General features: G+C 58.1%; 1 protein-coding gene across 1 annotated transcript in view; it reads left to right on the top strand.

The window, feature by feature from the left end:
* Nucleotides 1-16245, top strand: part of LOC125085116 (transcription elongation regulator 1-like protein) — a 63877-nt gene that overhangs the window by 40019 nt on the left and 7613 nt on the right. The window contains exons 5-6 of the mRNA XM_047703305.1: nucleotides 5186-5321; nucleotides 14793-14882. Coding sequence (XP_047559261.1) covers nucleotides 5186-5321; nucleotides 14793-14882 — 226 coding nt within the window. The remainder of the gene's footprint in view (nucleotides 1-5185; nucleotides 5322-14792; nucleotides 14883-16245) is intronic.

The following is a 16245-nucleotide window of genomic DNA, read 5'->3' as shown; positions in this document are numbered from 1 at the left end:
GCTCCTCACTTCCAGCCCATTGCTTCTCGTGGTGACTAGACCAGGATGGTCCCCAAGGCTGTGGGAATTGCTCACTGGTGAGGATGGCCCTGGCTGTGGGCTTGCGTGGCATCACCCCACTCAGACGCTGGAGCCCCAGCCCCAGAACCTCAGACTGGGGCTTAAGTTGGAAATTGGAATGTTGCAGATGTGCCAAGTTAGGATGAGGTCATTAGGTCATAAGCCAGTGACTGGTGGCCCTGTGGCAGGGGACATTTGGACACAGACGCACACTTGGTTGCCGTGGGAAGTTGAGGACAACGGAGACCTGGATGACGCCTCCCCGGACCGAGGGACACCAGAGATGCCCAGTCGACCACCATGCCAGGCAGGCGGGGAGACGGAACCTCCCTCTTCACCTCTGACAGCCACCCACTGGTGGTCTTGGCTGAGCGCCGCAGGTTGGAGGGGGACGTCTGCTGGGATCAAACTGGGGGGCTCAGGAGCCACACGGCCTGCCCTGGTCACGGGGTTACACAGTGGGCCCACAGCACACCTGCCGATGGAACTGGAGGAAACCCAATAGTGCCTGTCCTCTGAGGACAGTTCCCTGCCAGTCCCCCGGCGTCCCACAGCTCGGCTCTGACTATAAGCGCCCAGACTTCGTGCAGACCCCCCTAACAGGTAATGCAGACCCCACAGGGAAAGTAGCGCGTCCAAACAAAAGTGTGTCCACATCAGACACCAGCAGAAAGTGGGGTCCCCAGCCCATCCCCCCCTCTGTCTGACTTGGCTATGAATATGAGCGTCTCATAACCTCCCTGGAGGCTTGGTGATTTGTGACAATGACTCCCAGAATCCCGGAGAGCGCTGTATGTAAGGTTATGGTTTTATCATAGAGGACACAACTCAGGAAAAGCCAAACGGAAGAGAAGGGGAGGGTGAGTTCTGGAAGGGTCCCGAGCACCCCGGCCTCTGTCCACATAGAGTTGGGTGCCCCTCCCTCCTGGGGCATCAGGCAGCCCCCCAGCCCCACTGTTGGAGTTTCTATCAGTGCCAGGATGTAGGCAGGAAGGACTGAATGACCGGCCCTATGACCGGACTCCAGCTCAACGTCCCCTCCCTTCCTGCGGGCTTCAGCCCTCTGAGCTGTGGTGGTTTTCCAGTGGGCCAGGCGCTCCCCGGAAACTCAGGGCCCACCCCGAGCTCAGGAAATTCACACGGAAGCAGGGAGAGAAGCCAGACAGTCTTTGTTATCCCACGGCCCACCCTTGCCAGCACTCCGCCTGGCTAGCCGGCCCTCACGGCAGCAGAGTGTGACCCCGAGTGGTCTCTGGTTTCAGGCAATGGTGGTACAGCAGAAATGCAGGGGGCCGGACGGGAGGGCAGGGAGGACAGAGAGGTGGTCTAAGCAAACCCCCCTTGAGGAGGGCGCCGCAGGCCGGCCATTGACGGGGACCCCTGGTCCTGCAGGAGGCTGCCAGGGCTGCCAGGACACCTCTGGCCCTGAGGTCACCCTGCCTGTCACCAGCCTAGGGGAGGGCGGTGTCTCCTGCCAAGTGGAGCTGGGGGGCCAGAGGCCACTGCTTTTGGCTGTTCCTGCCGAACGATTTAAGAGCAAGTTGGAGGGAGATGCAGGAAGCCTGCTTAGCGATTTCTAGGAACGGCGACGTTGGGAGGCAGAGCTAGTGAGTCGGTGGCGGAATCACGACTGTGACTGTTTCAGCAGGACGGAATGAGCAGGAGCCCGTCTGCATCCCAGGACGGCGGTCCTGGAGGCATTTCAAGATCGTCTCATCCAAACCACGTGTTTCACCAAAACCAGGTCCACACAGCTTCCATAGTTTGCCCAAGATTTCACAGCACGCTGTCCCCGGGGGGGCTCAGACGCACACTGAGGGCCACATAGCCATGTGTGGTTTATTCTCTGGAACCAGGTGCCCGCTCACCCCAGGGTTTCTTCACACGAGATGGAATCACTCGTCATAGCTTGAGTCAGCCCTTATCTCTTCCCCTCTTGTGCTCTGCCTTGGAGCAGTGGTTACAGAGAACGGCTTCCATTTCTGTGCAGACTCTCAGCTGATGGTGTTCAGAGGAGAGGAGGAGGGGGGAGGAGGGAGAAGGGAAGGGAAGAGGCGGAGAGGGAAGGAGTGGGGAGGAGGCCAGAATGACGGGTAGGGGGGAGGGAAGAGGGAGGGAGCAGGGAGGGATGGAGGGAAGGAGGGGGAGGAGGGACGCCCCAGAAGCCCTGAGAAACAGGCCCCCTCGTAAGCACCTGTCGTGAGAACCGTGCGGTGCTGGGCACCTCTCCACCTCTCTCCCCTCCTCTCCATGGGAAGATTCAGGAGGTGGGAAGGGGCATGTCTGCATGTCTACGAGGTGACCTGTGAGGGCTAGCGGATGTGCCAAGTCCCGCACCCGAGTTCCCTCCGCCTCTAGATAAACTACTTAGCATTTGTTGCCTGAAAATGGAAACGAGCAGCCGGATGTGTCCAGAATCCAGTCGCACTGAGTGTGAATCTAGTGACTTTTCCCAGATCACCTGCTGCCCTGTGTGCATGGGCAAAATGAGAAAATCCCATGCTCGACCTCGCACCCCGTGCGCACCTGCCCACGTGCCATCCGCGGTTCGGCGGGATGAGCTCAGCAGCGGTCACAGGGCTGAGGTGAGGGGCCGAGTGTCCTGGCAGCCCCTCCGTGCCAGGTGGGGAGCAGCCACCATAACGTCTTCCGAGGATGGGACACGGGAGCCAGGGAACATGCTGTCCCCAGGATAAAGGGAACCCAGCACCGTGGCCCAGACTTCGGAATCCCTGCTCTGGGGGAAAGGCTAGACATGACCAAGCCCTTTTCAACTTACCCATTTGGCCCCAGAGATCTCCCCAAGCAGGTGCCAGCCTGCCGAGGCATCGAACTATTTCCAGGTGAGAGGCCATCCCCCCACCCAGCCGGCGAGGTGGGTGGGTACTGCGGCCATGCCCTTGAGGACACGGCCTCTCCTCCTTGGTACTTGGGGATGGAGCTAGCTTTATTCCAAGTATTAGAATGTGCTTTTTGTTAAAAGTACCAAACTCATTCAGCCATGAGAATATTAAAAGTATATTTAGCAAGTTTGCATTTACTTCTGACCAATTCTAATTGAACTGTGAGCTTGCCGTTCTGGAAGGCGTCCAGCAGCTCTTAGCAAGATGCCGTGTGGAACGAGCTCTAATACGTGATCATCGCTGAGCTCGGAGCTCCTATGAATCTTATTTCAAGTCCCAACAATACGGGTCTTATTTCCACACTTCTATTTTTACCTAATGAAAATTTATTACAAAGAAATCCTAATTACACCCTCTGGAAAAGGACACAGTTGCAAACCCACTGGTGATTTTCTTTTTTTGAAAATCTGCATAATCACGTAGGAAGCCAAGAATGTGCGTTCTCCTGAAATAGTTGGTCTGTAAAAGATTCCCGACGTTTCTGTTGTTTTTTCTCTGCACATTTTGCACTGGGGGGTTCGTCCACACTCCGCCCCTGGCGAGCGCTCGAGGACGTTGCATGTCTCAGCACTCCCTGAAGTTGCCGACCGGCGGATTCCCGCGGGGTCCTGGATGGACGGTGATGGCGAGAGCGGGCATCAAGAGGCAGGGAACAGCATGGTCAAGGGACAGTATGACCTGGGACGGGCCTTGACCTTGAACGGGTCTGCCTCCTCCGCCCCCAACGCACGGATTGCAAGGACTGGCTGGATAATCGCGGGCATCTGTGCGGGGCATCACAGGGCATTCAGCCGCATCTCCGGTCTCTGTCTCTCCATGTCTCGGTAGCCACCAGACGTCCCCCGGGATTACAGTCACCCCAGGCGAGGGCACTGTTCTGTCCCTAGGTCAGGAAGCCTGATGTGTGTGGCCTGAGTGCCTCCCGCCCACTGATTCCGGGGGTGAAGATTTGCAGAGAAGTGGGGACGTGCCATCCCCTTTGATGCATGTCCTCTGCTCTTTCTATCCCCCAAGAGCATGGGGCACTGGCGGGCATGCAGGGGCCACACGTCCCGGTGCCTGGCAGGGGGTCTCAGCAGCCTCCCCTGACCGCAGTCCTGTCGGAGAGGGAATGTTCTCTAAAACTGTCAGTCTAGGGACAGACTAGATTTGTGCCCCCTCGTTGCTGGGGTCACTGGCCGTGGGACCCGGTTATGGGGACATGTGGGGCAAGGCTGGGCAGGGAGGAGACCCTGCAGAGGGGTCCATGGGGTCAGAGCAAAGGCTCACCAGGCCAGTGTAGGTAGACTCTGCGGCTCAGGCTGAGCACAGGCCGTGACAAGGGGACCGGAGCTGCAGCAGGACCAGCTGCTCCCGTGCGGGCCAGGTCAGGAGGAGGAGGGCATTATGGGAGTACCTGTGTCTGCAGGGTCTGGGTGTCCCCCAGCAGTAGACGGTGAGATGTTTTGGGAGGAGGTCCCCAGTGCCGCAGGGATAAGGTGCAGAACAGAGAGAGAGCTACGGGAGGGGCAGCAGAGAACAGAAGGCAGGACGCAGAGCTGGTGCTTAGTAAGGCCGCGCTCCTTCCTTCCCCACCAGCTGTCAGCCTGCTGCCCGCAGGCCCCGGCTCCTGCCTGCTCTCGGTGCTGCCCCGCTGTGTCTGGGCCGTGGTCACGGCCGCCCCTGGGCCTAGGGAGGAACAGTTCAGGGGTCCTGCTTTGCACCTTTCCCTGTGCAGACGGCCTGTGCAGGGTCCTGGTCCCCGCTGCTGTCGCTGACATCCCCTGGCTGGGTTCTACTCCAGGATAGCGTTTTGTACCCAGAGAGTCGATGGCATAGTCTGTGATTGTCTTTCTGCGTTTGTCCAAAACGAAGGCCTCCCTGAAACAAAGAACAGCGGGAACAGAGCTGGACGTGAGCTCCAGTGAATTGCTCTGATGGAGAGCCTCACCCTTTCCTGTCCTGGACGCCAGGTCCAGGCAGTGAAAGGCGACTCCAGGCTGTCTTCCTGGTGGCCCTGCTTGGCCCTCTCATGCCCCTGCCATGACCTTGGCTCCCTGCTGGTGCCTGTGGGGGGTTACGGCTGCGCCCCAAATGCAAAAATGCCGTCTGCGTCCAAGGGCGAAATCTGCCCCCTCTGCGGGCTGCTGGCACCTGGCTGTCCGTGGTTCTCAAGTGTTCCCTGGGATCTACAGACAGGCCCCCAGGGGCACGCTTACCTCTCTGTGTCTTGTGCCCTAAAGGACAGAAGGCCATGGGAGTCCTGGGCCGGAGGAGGCAGAAGGACAGGACAAGGGTGCCGGGACGCCGCTGCCCCAGATCCTCCTGCCACTGGAGGAGCGGGTGACCCACTTCCGAGACATGCTGCTGGAGCGAGGGGTAAGGACCCACGTGTAGACGGCTGTCCCCGAAGCCAGTCACTGAGTAACTGTTCCCTGGGTTCATGGAGTCGGGCTGAGTGGCATTCAGGGGCCAAAGCACATGAAAAGGAGGCCCTGCTCCTTGTCCTGCCATGTGGGGCATGTTGCCAGGCAGTCACCCCAGGGGCACACACGGGAGGGGCAGGCAGGAGGGCACGGTCAGCTGATTGCGTGCAGAAATGCCCTGTGGCGAGGAGCTTCCTGCTGGAGCCTGGCAGCTCTCAGGGTCTACACCTCGCAGAGGGGCGTCCCCGGGCCTCGCCTTCATCCAGCGACAGCCTCCGCACCTGAAGACCAGGGCGACTTGTTAATAGAATCAGATTGTCAGGATTAGAGTTGACTTCTACATCTCAGTTCGAATTTTGGGGAAGAATATTTTAGGATCAAATCCCCTCCAGTGACACTGCTTTCCAGCTTTGGCTTTTGGGTATAGATGGGTCTGCTCTAACCGCCCGGCTGAATTTCTTCACAAAATGAGGCTGAACGCAGGGGCCGTATGGGGAGCCCGTGTGCGGCGGCGATGATCGCGGACACGGCAGTGGCCTTGGGAACGTGAGCAAATCCCCTCTGTGGTGAGCAGCCCCCCATGGACTGCCTCTGGGCGAGCCGATCCCAGCAGCAGGTGCCATGGGCGCTGAGGCCAGAGGTCAGGACAGCCGCACTCCCCCCAGAGCCGGGGGTTGATCAGGGATCCCCGGAGTCGGGCTGGCGGGAGGCTCTGGGGGTGCAGGGAGACCGGATGGTCTCAGCTCTGGGGTATCACCCGTAGGACGGAGGCCGTCCCGCCACGGGGGAGCTCTCTTCCCGTGCCCGCCAGTGTTAATGCGCACGTCACTCCAGCTTGCTACTCAAAAATGAAATCCAGTCCTCGGCCATGAGGGACGGAAAGGGACCCAGAACCGCAAGGCAGCCTGTGAAGCCTAGATGAGCGTCGGTGCCAGGTGAGGCGGAGGTGCAGAAGGATCCCTCGCGGGCCGGTCTGTATGCCCGATGACATGCTCATGGCCCCGGGCCAGGGCTGACCCTGGAGTGGGCCCACGGAGCCCGCGACGCAGGGGCTGGTCTGCGGAGCACCTGCCGTCCCCTCTTCCTGTTGCCACACTCACGTTGCCCCCAGCAGCACAGGCCAGGTCTGTGGCCTTGCCCTTGAGAAGCGATACGGCGTCTCTTCTTCCACAGAATCACCCGAAGAGGCCTCCTCTGTCCTAGAGAGCCACTGGCATGTTCGCTCCCAGGCTTTGCCTGGGCCCTCGGTAGGCGTTGATGGACACGCAGGTGGTCCTCTGCCCTTGTGTGCAGAAACACATGTAATTCTGAGCGCTTGAATTGACCGGGCTGGTCTGTCCAGTGCAGTCAGCCGCAGGAGACACGATGGCTCTCGGAGCCTTTGAGAAGCAGAGCAGGCCTTCGCTTCACCCTCGGGACGCGGCATTGCCCGTCTCTCCGCTTGGGAAACCAGCCAGCGCCCGCTCGCCAGCACAGCCTCAAACTAACCTCATGGGAGCTCAGGGCTGCCTGAGACACCCACCTTTCCTCCCCGAGGCTGCCGGCGAGCCAGCTCACGAGGCTGCTTGAACTCATCCCCGTGGCCTCGGTCCAGCCGTTTCCATGATGAGATTTCCAGCGCGCTCTTGCCTCACTGCAATGGATGGTTCTCTTGGATTCTTCGACCTTCTCTGTGAGACTCTTACATGAATGAAAATCAGCAAAAACAACGCAGAAATATGCAGCGCCGCCCAGGGTTCTGAGTCCCGCCGGGAAGCAGAGTCTGGGGGTGACAGCTGAGCCCCTATCTTTGGAGGATTTCAGAGGAAGCCCACACACAGTTCATGAATAGAAAAGATCAATTTGAATTTACTGTGGATGTCCTAAAGCAATGCGGCCATTTATGACTTTTTGACTTTATAAAATATGCCAGCAGATTTTATAAGTTATTCATGCTCAAGAGCATTTGATAGCTGAGCCCATAAGATTTCTAGTTGCTTAAAATTGAGGCACAGAAAGGTCACTTTTTTCATGGACTGAGTGATTAATAAGATTTTTTATTGCATTTGTTCAGCGCTCGCATCCAGAAATCCGTGCACTCGTGAGTGACAGAGCCAGCTCCCGTGGGCTCCCAGTCGCAGAGGAAGGCCATGGTTCGGGTGTTCTGTGGGGATGACGGACTGGGAAGGGGCTTTCAGGTCCGTGGTTTTGGAGGAACTATCTGATGGTTCAAGGAAGGTTTTATTTTTATTTTGTTTTACTCTACGAACCACAATAGAGCCTTTTTTTTTTTTTTTTAAACAAAAATGTCAGCCTGTGAAGGAGCAGGCTTCATTGAACAGAAGATGATTCATGAGATCCAGCCTATTTCGATAAATGTATTAGGAACATTAGGAACATGTGATTGAGAACTTGTTCCTCTGCCTCGTGTCCCTCAGGAGCGGAGGTGGCTCTCCCAGGGCCGGGAGAGGAGACTGTGGGAGAGCCCTGGATCTTGTTCTGGGGACTCTGAGCCCTGCACCTGCTGTCTGTCTGGGGTCCTTCTTTGGGGCACCCTTGGCCAGCTTCCCCAAAGTGGGTGGTCTGGGGGAGGCTGGCTCACCCTGTAGTTGTCTACACAGGTGAGCCTCCGGGAGGTTGGACCCGAGTCTATTAGAAAGAGGAACTCGCCAATAGGCATGCCCGCCAGACCATACCAGTCCCTCTCTGCACAAAGACGGTGTCCATCATGAAGCCATTGGTAGAAGGAAATGGTATCAGGTGTCTTCCTGCCAGCAGGGCAGTGGGGGAGGGCTTCTCCCCACAGGTAGACGGCCACCCCTGTCCCTGACTTCTGAGGCCCTTCCCACAGACACGCAGGTGGCTTTGCCTCTCCAGAGCCATAGCAGGCACTTGGGCCAGGACATGGGCTGAAGGGTTCCTTGGTCCTCCCGCGCCAGCAGCCCGTCATGCCCCTGGAGGTGAGGCCAGCGCACCTGCTTTCTGCTCCAAGTGGTGACTCATGCTTCCTGGGGAGCTGAGCGGCCCCGTGTTCTATGGCAACTCTTCAGATCTCTCAGGCACATGGGAGCCCATGGATAATAGGCAAGGGCGCTGGGCACGTCGTCTGTACAGTGAAAGAGAATTGGCCAAAAAAAAAGTCTCCGTGGGAAAAAAAGTCACTCCAAATCCCATCCAAAGAGAGAATTATTTTCATCAGCAAGGTCCATTTCTTTCCAGTCTTTCTAATAATAGACCTTAAGTTGCCAATAATAAATATTTTTGTCTTATAGTATAAGCAGGACTGAATGTAATTGAATGTGGCTCGACCAGATACTTCGTTTAACACAAGCCTATGAGGCTCAGCTGACTTATAAATTTGGGTGCTGTTTTCTCTTAGTATCAACCTTCAGAAAACATTTTGGATGAGATCATGATATTCAATTCATTGTCCAAAAATCCTGCATTTTCATTCAGAGCTTGTGTTCTCCAAATTTGCCATTTTGAACAACACCCTGAGTGAGCTCGTTGGCGTGTGAGCTCCGTGTGTGTAGGAGTGTTTCCTGCGGGCGTCAACGCTGGGCCCCTCTTACCAAATTGCTTGGAGGAAGGTCATGTTCATGCAGCGTGCTAGTCCAGCGGCCCGGTGTGAGACCCGAGGGTGTGTTTTGCCCACACACCCCGCCTGACGAGGAAGAACTATAAATATTTATCATTTTTGAACCACGTTGCTCCTTTCCGGGTGCTTCTGTGTCGTCTCGGCTCCGATGCCGTGGTTCTTCTTTCCCGAGCCGACTGCCATGGCCCGTGGCGAACCAGATCTTCGGATACGAGTTCAGTGGTGGTGAGATCGTGTTCTAATCACGGCGATGCCCTTGGGGAGGACCGTGGGCCACCCACTCTCATTGCCAGGATGGGATTCTGTCGATGCCTGATGTGGAAACCACCCTCTAACGTAAATTAAATCAGCAGAGAATGCTGGTAGAGCCACAGCATGAAATCCCACGTATCTATCGCAACAGAAGAGGCTGAAGTTGGTAAAATCCCACGAGCGTCACCACGGAGGGTGAGCAAGGACCATCCCTCACTGTCCTTGGTGAGGACGGACTGGGGGGATGGGTCCTGAGCGCTGTTGAGGCCAGTGTGGGAGGGCGAACCGGACCAGCTGGCTGGCAGAGCCCAACAGACTCTGAAACACGGGGCCCACGTCTCCAGCCTCTGGTCCTGGATGCAGAGGTGGGTGCCTGACGCCAACGGAGGTTACTGAATCTTCTTCAGGGGCCACTGGGTCTCAGGCGTGGTAATCAAGCACCACGTCCACCCGTACCCACGACCTCAGTGCCCCTAAGAGCTCTTGGACCTGCTCCCCACCTCCTTCTCTCCAGGGGAGGGAGGCCTGCTGTGGCCCTGGACAGAGGCATTAGTCAATGTCCCTGAGGCGAGGCCCTGGAGGTAGCCAAGTGTGGGACCCTGCCAGTGGCCAGGGCCCGAGGGCATGTCCCCAATGCCCAGCCTGGCCCCTCCTCGGGCAGCGGCAAGCACAGGCTGCCACCCATCCCTGTGAGAGGCTTCATTCATCCACTCTTCTCGTTTGGAGCGTCGTGGAAGGGAGCATCATGTGGGCACGCACTCATGTCTCTGCGCGGAGATGGCCTGCAGGACCGTCCTGTGGCCCCTGGGTGGAAGCAGCCTGAAGGCAGGAGCGTGCTGGCCACACTGTGTAGCTGCGGTGCCTGCGTCCCCAAGGCCAGAGCTCCTGTCGCAGAGCTGCGAGCATGCTTGTGAGAGATTGCTGCTGTCCACGGGGCAGGGAGGCCTTGGAGACCAGACAGAGAAGCCACGAGATGGACAGTCCACGCTCAGGATTCCATGGCACTGCTGATAATACAGAGCAAGGAGCACCGAAACACAGTGTGTCCAAGGGTCAAGTTTGGGCAAAAACCTCAGCTTCTGAAGTACGTGCATTTATGTTTGAGCTGGAGATGAGCACCCTGGAAACCCCGAGGCCCCCCAGTGGCGTTTCTGAGCCCGGACCGCAGCCGCTGAGGGTGGGACCCTGGCAGAGCCAGTGGGAGGCAACGAGCATGGTGCTGACAACAGACGGGTGGACAGACAGGCTTGGGCAGCTCTGCAGCCCTGCCTGGCTCGCCGGCAGCCCCGGTGCTCCCTGACTGTGCCCCAGGACACCGTGCTCTGCTCACTGGCAGGTAGGACCATCCCCTGCCGCCTTCCTCCCTTCCCTGGCCCCTCGGCCCCTGGCTCTTCCGTGAGCTGGGCATTGACGGATGCTCAGAGGGGCCTTTGGCTTTGGAGATGAAAGCAGGGTCCACCTCTTCCTTCGGGGCATCCTGCCCATGGGGGCCTCAGGCTGTGATGACCTCCCTGAGCCCGCGCTCCTCTCACGATCCGGCCAGAACCCGATAGGAGACCCTTTTCCTCAGTCTTCAGAGAGGCTTTGGGGAAGCTGGGGCTGTGGTCAGAACCAGTTTTATCTGGAGGTTTTTCTTCTCTGCACGAGACCACAGTCAGATTCAGCCCGCTCTGGCGGAGGGTCAGCCTCTCCTGTGCCCGGCGGGTAGGGGTACAGCCGCCAAGCAAGGGGCACCCCCCGGAGGGCCCTGCCACCTGGGATGGGTGCTCAGGGGATCTCAGAGCTCAGCCAGTCAGGGCTCCCCCCCACTGAAGCGGGGAGGGCGACTGGGAGGCCACGGGGGCCTGGTGACCAGCCGGCCAGTCTGAGGGCTCAGGAAATGGAGCACTTGGGACGGCAGGGCCATGGAGCCGCACGGTGATGCGTCCAGTCAGTGCCCTTGATGCTGCCAGGTGGGCGGGGATCCCCCAGGCTGGACAAAATGAAGGAGGTGCCTGAGTGCCCTGGAGAGGCTGGCGGCACAGCCCCAGGATAGCGTCCCGGGAGCACTCTAGGCGGCCAGACCCCCAGAGCTGCTGAGTCTCCCGGTGGCCGGCTCGCCGAGGTGCTCAGACGAGTCCGTGATCGCGGGTGACAGGAGCTGATCTCGGGCTCACAGAGCCAGCCCCGCAGGGGAGACAGACCAGGCATGGGACCCAGCCGGTCTCAGAGGATCCGCTGCGCTCTGCAGGAAACGGCGTGAATTTGGCTGAGGAATTCCACCTTTCAAGGACACAAGCATGTGGGAGCCCCGGAGTCCCAGATGAGCCGGCGAGATGAAGAGAGAGGTAGACGCGTGCTTAGTCCTGGGACCTGGCGAGGGGCGAGGTCCTCAGGCAGCCCCAAGATGCCCACCCCCAGGGTGCACCCCGGGATCATCCCCTCCCTTGAGAAGGGGTAAGTCAGTGAATAGGATGGTGGGGTTTGGGACGGAACATTCTCTAAGACTCGGATGTCCATGTAGACTCTCCTGCGAGCTGTGGGGAAGTCAGCCACACTGGCATGGAGGGGCTGTGGCAGGGAGCACTGGTGGCCATGAGGCTGAAGAGGGCTCCTGATGGCTCAGCAGGAGACGGGCAGCCTCCAGCCCTGCCCCATGGGGTGAGCTTCCCAACCAAGACATGACCCTGGGGACACGGGAGGCCCAGGTCCAGGGAGTCAGGCTTTCCTCAGAAGTGATTCTCACGGTCCTTCCCACCTGCGGTTATCAGGAGCGAGTCCTCTGGGAACAGTTGGGCCTCACAGACGAAGCCCAAGGGGGCCCCCGTCACACGCATGGCTGTCCACCCTCCCCTTCTGCTGTGATGCCCAGCCCTGGGCCCCCCGCCTGGCTGCGCCTCTGTCCACCGCAGCCACAGTTCCCCGAGCTTGAGTGGCACCTGCTGGCCTGGCCCCCAGAGGGTAGGACAATACCTGCTCTGTCATTGTAAATGACAGTCCCTGCTGAGACGGCTTCTCCCGACTCGCGCGCAGATGGGATTTCCTTTGGAGGCAACCATATATTATTAATTTTTAAAGAGTGATCGTATCACACGTCCAGAACTGCAAAACCCTCCAAACACCTGTTCTCAGCCATGCTCTGCCTTCCCTAGCGAGCAGAGATGGGGGTGTCTGCTGGGGCCCTCTGGGGTGGTTGGGAGCCTGTCTGTGTGGGCTGAGTTGCGCTGCCCACGACGTCTCTCGGCAAGTGCCCTGGCGCTGCTGTGGTCAGGGGCAGAGAACCGCGGGGTCAGTCTGTCTGGACTCTTCTCCAGGGAACCCCCTGTCCCTGCGGCTGGTCCACATTTCATCATGTTCTCAGTCCTTGGGAGAAAGTCTCTGCGGGGAGACTGGGTCGTCCTGCCCAGGAATGCGGTTCATGAATATTAAAAAGGGGCTTTTATTTTTATTAGAAAAGATAGAAAGTGTCCATTAAAAAAAAAAAAACCCACATGTTAGGCTGGACAACTAAAGCACATTAGGACAGTGTCTCTACTGGGAATGCCTTGACGTGTCCAAAGGCAAGAGGGAGAAAGGGCGGTAAGCGGCCCGTTAGGCCCCGTCTCCCCTATGCGTCACCCAGTCCCAGAGGAGCCCTTCCTGAAATGCACGTGACCTGTGGCCGTGGCCCCGAGGGAACAGGCTCAGCTTCCTCAGCCTGCCTGGGACGCTGCCACCGCTTCCGGCTCCTCCTGGGCTCCTGCACCCCAACTGCGCTGCCCCTGCAGCCCCGACGTCCCTTCAGCTCACGAACGTGGTTGTGGCACCCAGGCAGCCCTTCTCAGACCCATCCCATCCCTTCAGGAGCCTGACGAGTGTCCGTGTTCCAGAAGAGTCCATTCTCTGGACTCTCATCCCAGAGCTGGTGGAGGCTCCCCTTGGCGCCCGGGCACGTCTCTGCCATAGGTGCCTCCCGGGAGGCCGTGAGCTTCCTTAACTGCCTGAGCCCAGACCACGCGCTTTCCGGTGTCAGGGACCTTGACTTCCTCCGGGTCCTCAGCACGCAGCGCGGGGCCTAGGGCAGAGTCAATGTTTAGTCAATGTTTTTAAGCGAGTGCACTATCGTGTGAATGACTTAAACATTTCCGCGCTCTGTCAGTGGGGAGAAGCCGGAAGCTGCACGTCCCATAGCCGCCGGCACACTCAGCTATCTCGGTCCTTCAACAGGGGGACCGGGATTCCCGCAGAATTGTCTGATTTGGGGGCTGAGGCGGGAGAGATGCCTCGAAGTTCCAGGAAATAAGGAGGTGCCCCACCCCCCACAATGACAGTGTAGCCAAAGGCACACAGCAGCCCACTGGCCAAGCCCTCCATGGCCAAAGCTGGAGCGGCTCGAGGACAAGCAGGAAGTCACATCGGGTCATCGCCCAGATTGCGGAATAAACAGCCACGAGTCTGTGGGCAGGCCAGTGAGGGAATAAAGAAGTCAACGTGGGAAATGGGTGACCGTCCCATCCAGAATTCCAACTGACCGGTGTTTGGATCCCCCTGACCCCCAGAGTGGAGCGTGGCCCTGAGCGTGGGCTGTACAGAGTGGCTCCCCTAGCAGCCGAGCACGGAAGGGGGACTGAGAGTGGATGTTCGGAGGACAGATCCGGGGACGGCAACCCCAGCCAGGGGGCCGGGACCAACACCGACCTGCTGTAAGTCACTGCGACAGTGAGAACCACAAGGGCATGTGCTGACCGCAGTGCCTGGCTCTGGGGTCCTCCCCCAGGACCCAGAACCCCGTCTTGTCATGAGCAAAGCTGAGATCAGTCGGCAGAGGGGCGTCCATGGCATGACCAGCTCCCATCAAAGCCATTATGGTCAAAACAGCAGGGAAAGTCTAGAAATGCTCACAGCCCAGAGGGGCCTTGGGAGATGCGACGCTTACTGTCACGTGATGTCCTGGGTGGACCCTCTCGAGAAGAAGAAACACACGTGAAAACTTAAGAAGTTGCACATGAAGACCTTGGGTAGCAATAGTGTAGACAGACCTGGGTGGGGTCCACACCCGTGCAAGGTGTTAACAGTGTGGGAAACCGGGTAAGTCATGTCGGCTTGTAATGTTCTAATGTTCTTTCAACTTCTCTGTAAATCTAAAACCACCGTAAAATAAGATAGTTTGTTTAAAAAAAATGACCTTCCTGAAAATGTTTAAATATTGATTAGAAAATCAGCTAAAACTACACTAAACTCAGAGTATTTGCAAGAAGTTGTCCCCGTCATGGCCGTGGTGTGCTGACGGTTCTCACAAATGTTTCAGCCAAGACTTGACATCCCAGAATGCCCCGGCTCCCTGGGTGTAACCGGGGCTTCCGATCAGAGGCAGGTGACCCTGGAAGAAACCCGAGGAAGACAGTGTTGCGAGTGTCGCGAGTGTCGCGAGTGTAGCGGGTGTCATGAGTGAGTGTCGCGAGTGTCGCGAGTGTGGGAATCAAACCTTCCAATGCTCCAAGCATCGATTTCCTAGAGAGCTAGGTGCGCTGCTGAGCCTGGGGTCCCTTAATGCTGTTCCCACCAGTGATCATTTCAGCCCTATTTTTGGCTCAGCCTTGGATGCTGAAAGCGACTCTATTGAATATCTTTCTTCAGGTGTCAGCGTTTTCTACCTGGGAGAAAGAATTACATAAAATCGTGTTTGATCCACGCTACCTCCTGCTAAACTCGGAGGAGCGGAAGCAGGTAAGGCGGGGGCGAGGCGTGGTGGTGGGTTCCGGACGCGCACACCTGCACGGCCCCCCGTCCCCGCCAGGGGACGCTTGCCTGTCATGTCGTGTCATGTGGTCAGAGGGGAGGGAGGGCTGCAGACGGAGTGTACTCGCTTGTGAGCTGGTGGGCGGGAACGGTGACCGGGCTTGGGAAGGTGGCCCCTCCCTGTACCTAGTAGACCATCGGGGGTGACCCCACAAGGAAGACCCTCGAGGATGGGGCTGCCTGTGCTGGGAACACTGACCACACCCCAGAAGAATGTGTTAGGGAGACTTACAGTCGTATCTGATAACAAGGAAGGAGAAGACGGCCCAGCAAAGGGAGGAGCGGGGGGGGGGGAGGTTCTAGAACTCGGGTCCCCAGAAAGCTCAGGAATGCATCAGAGGACAGTTTCACCTGACGAGTCTGCCCTGGCTTGTTGACAAAGCAGGTCACAGAGCCAGTACTGCTTCCCAGATGAGGCAGACGGACAGAGGGACGGCTGTGCTGACCGCCAGGGGAGAGGCTGAAGCCATGACGTGCGGGCCTGCACAGCTCAGCCAGGGTCTGGCGGGGGAGAGGGTCTCCCCAGAGCCCGGCCAGAAGGGTCCTGGCATTAGTTCCAGAAGATCTGGATGTCCTTGTCTCTGGTTCCCGAGGGAATCCTGTCTCTCCCTCCTGCACATGGAGAGCGGGTCATCAAGAACAGCCCCTGAAAACAGAGGGGCCTGAGAGTTAATTTCAGCGGGGGGCTGGGTCACCACGGTCTGTATGGGTTCAGGAAGGCCCGGGGCCAGGGGGACAGAAAGGGCTCTTTTATCTTCCTTTCTGTCGTGGCGTGAAGTTCCTTCAAGCCCGTGCTGGGATGACCAGGGAAGCGACCAGACAGCCAGGCAGAGCCTCAGGACTGCGGACCCTGATGGTCCCAGAGACGGCAGGGCCCCCTGCTACCCCCACCCCAGCACAGGCTTGTGCTTGGGATGGCCCTAGACTGGCCGCTTTAGAATACAGACCTTGGACCTTTCACGACCTTAGAATTAATGGTCCTTGCACTGCATTCCCCGTGAGCTGTATTTTCCAGAAAGAAACATTTAAAAATGTAGAAAATGTGCTAGCAGTGGCTCCAAAGAAAGAAAGAAAGAAAAGAGTCACAACAGAGCCAGACGAGGTTAGATTACACACGTAGAATCCGAAGAAAACAGCGGACGGCAATCACCGATTCGGTCTCACCCTTCTGTTGTATATTAAGGACCAAAAGTCTGACAACTCGACCCTGAAAACACGGAAGAAGCTTGTTTCTCTGCTGCGGTGAGGAGCGCGCTGGCTCGCATCTGCCGACCGTCGGCACATCTGTAGG

This window comes from Lutra lutra, chromosome 14 (assembly GCF_902655055.1).
Source record: "Lutra lutra chromosome 14, mLutLut1.2, whole genome shotgun sequence".
NCBI lineage: Eukaryota > Metazoa > Chordata > Mammalia > Carnivora > Mustelidae > Lutra > Lutra lutra.
This window is presented reverse-complemented; position numbering and strand designations above follow the sequence as displayed.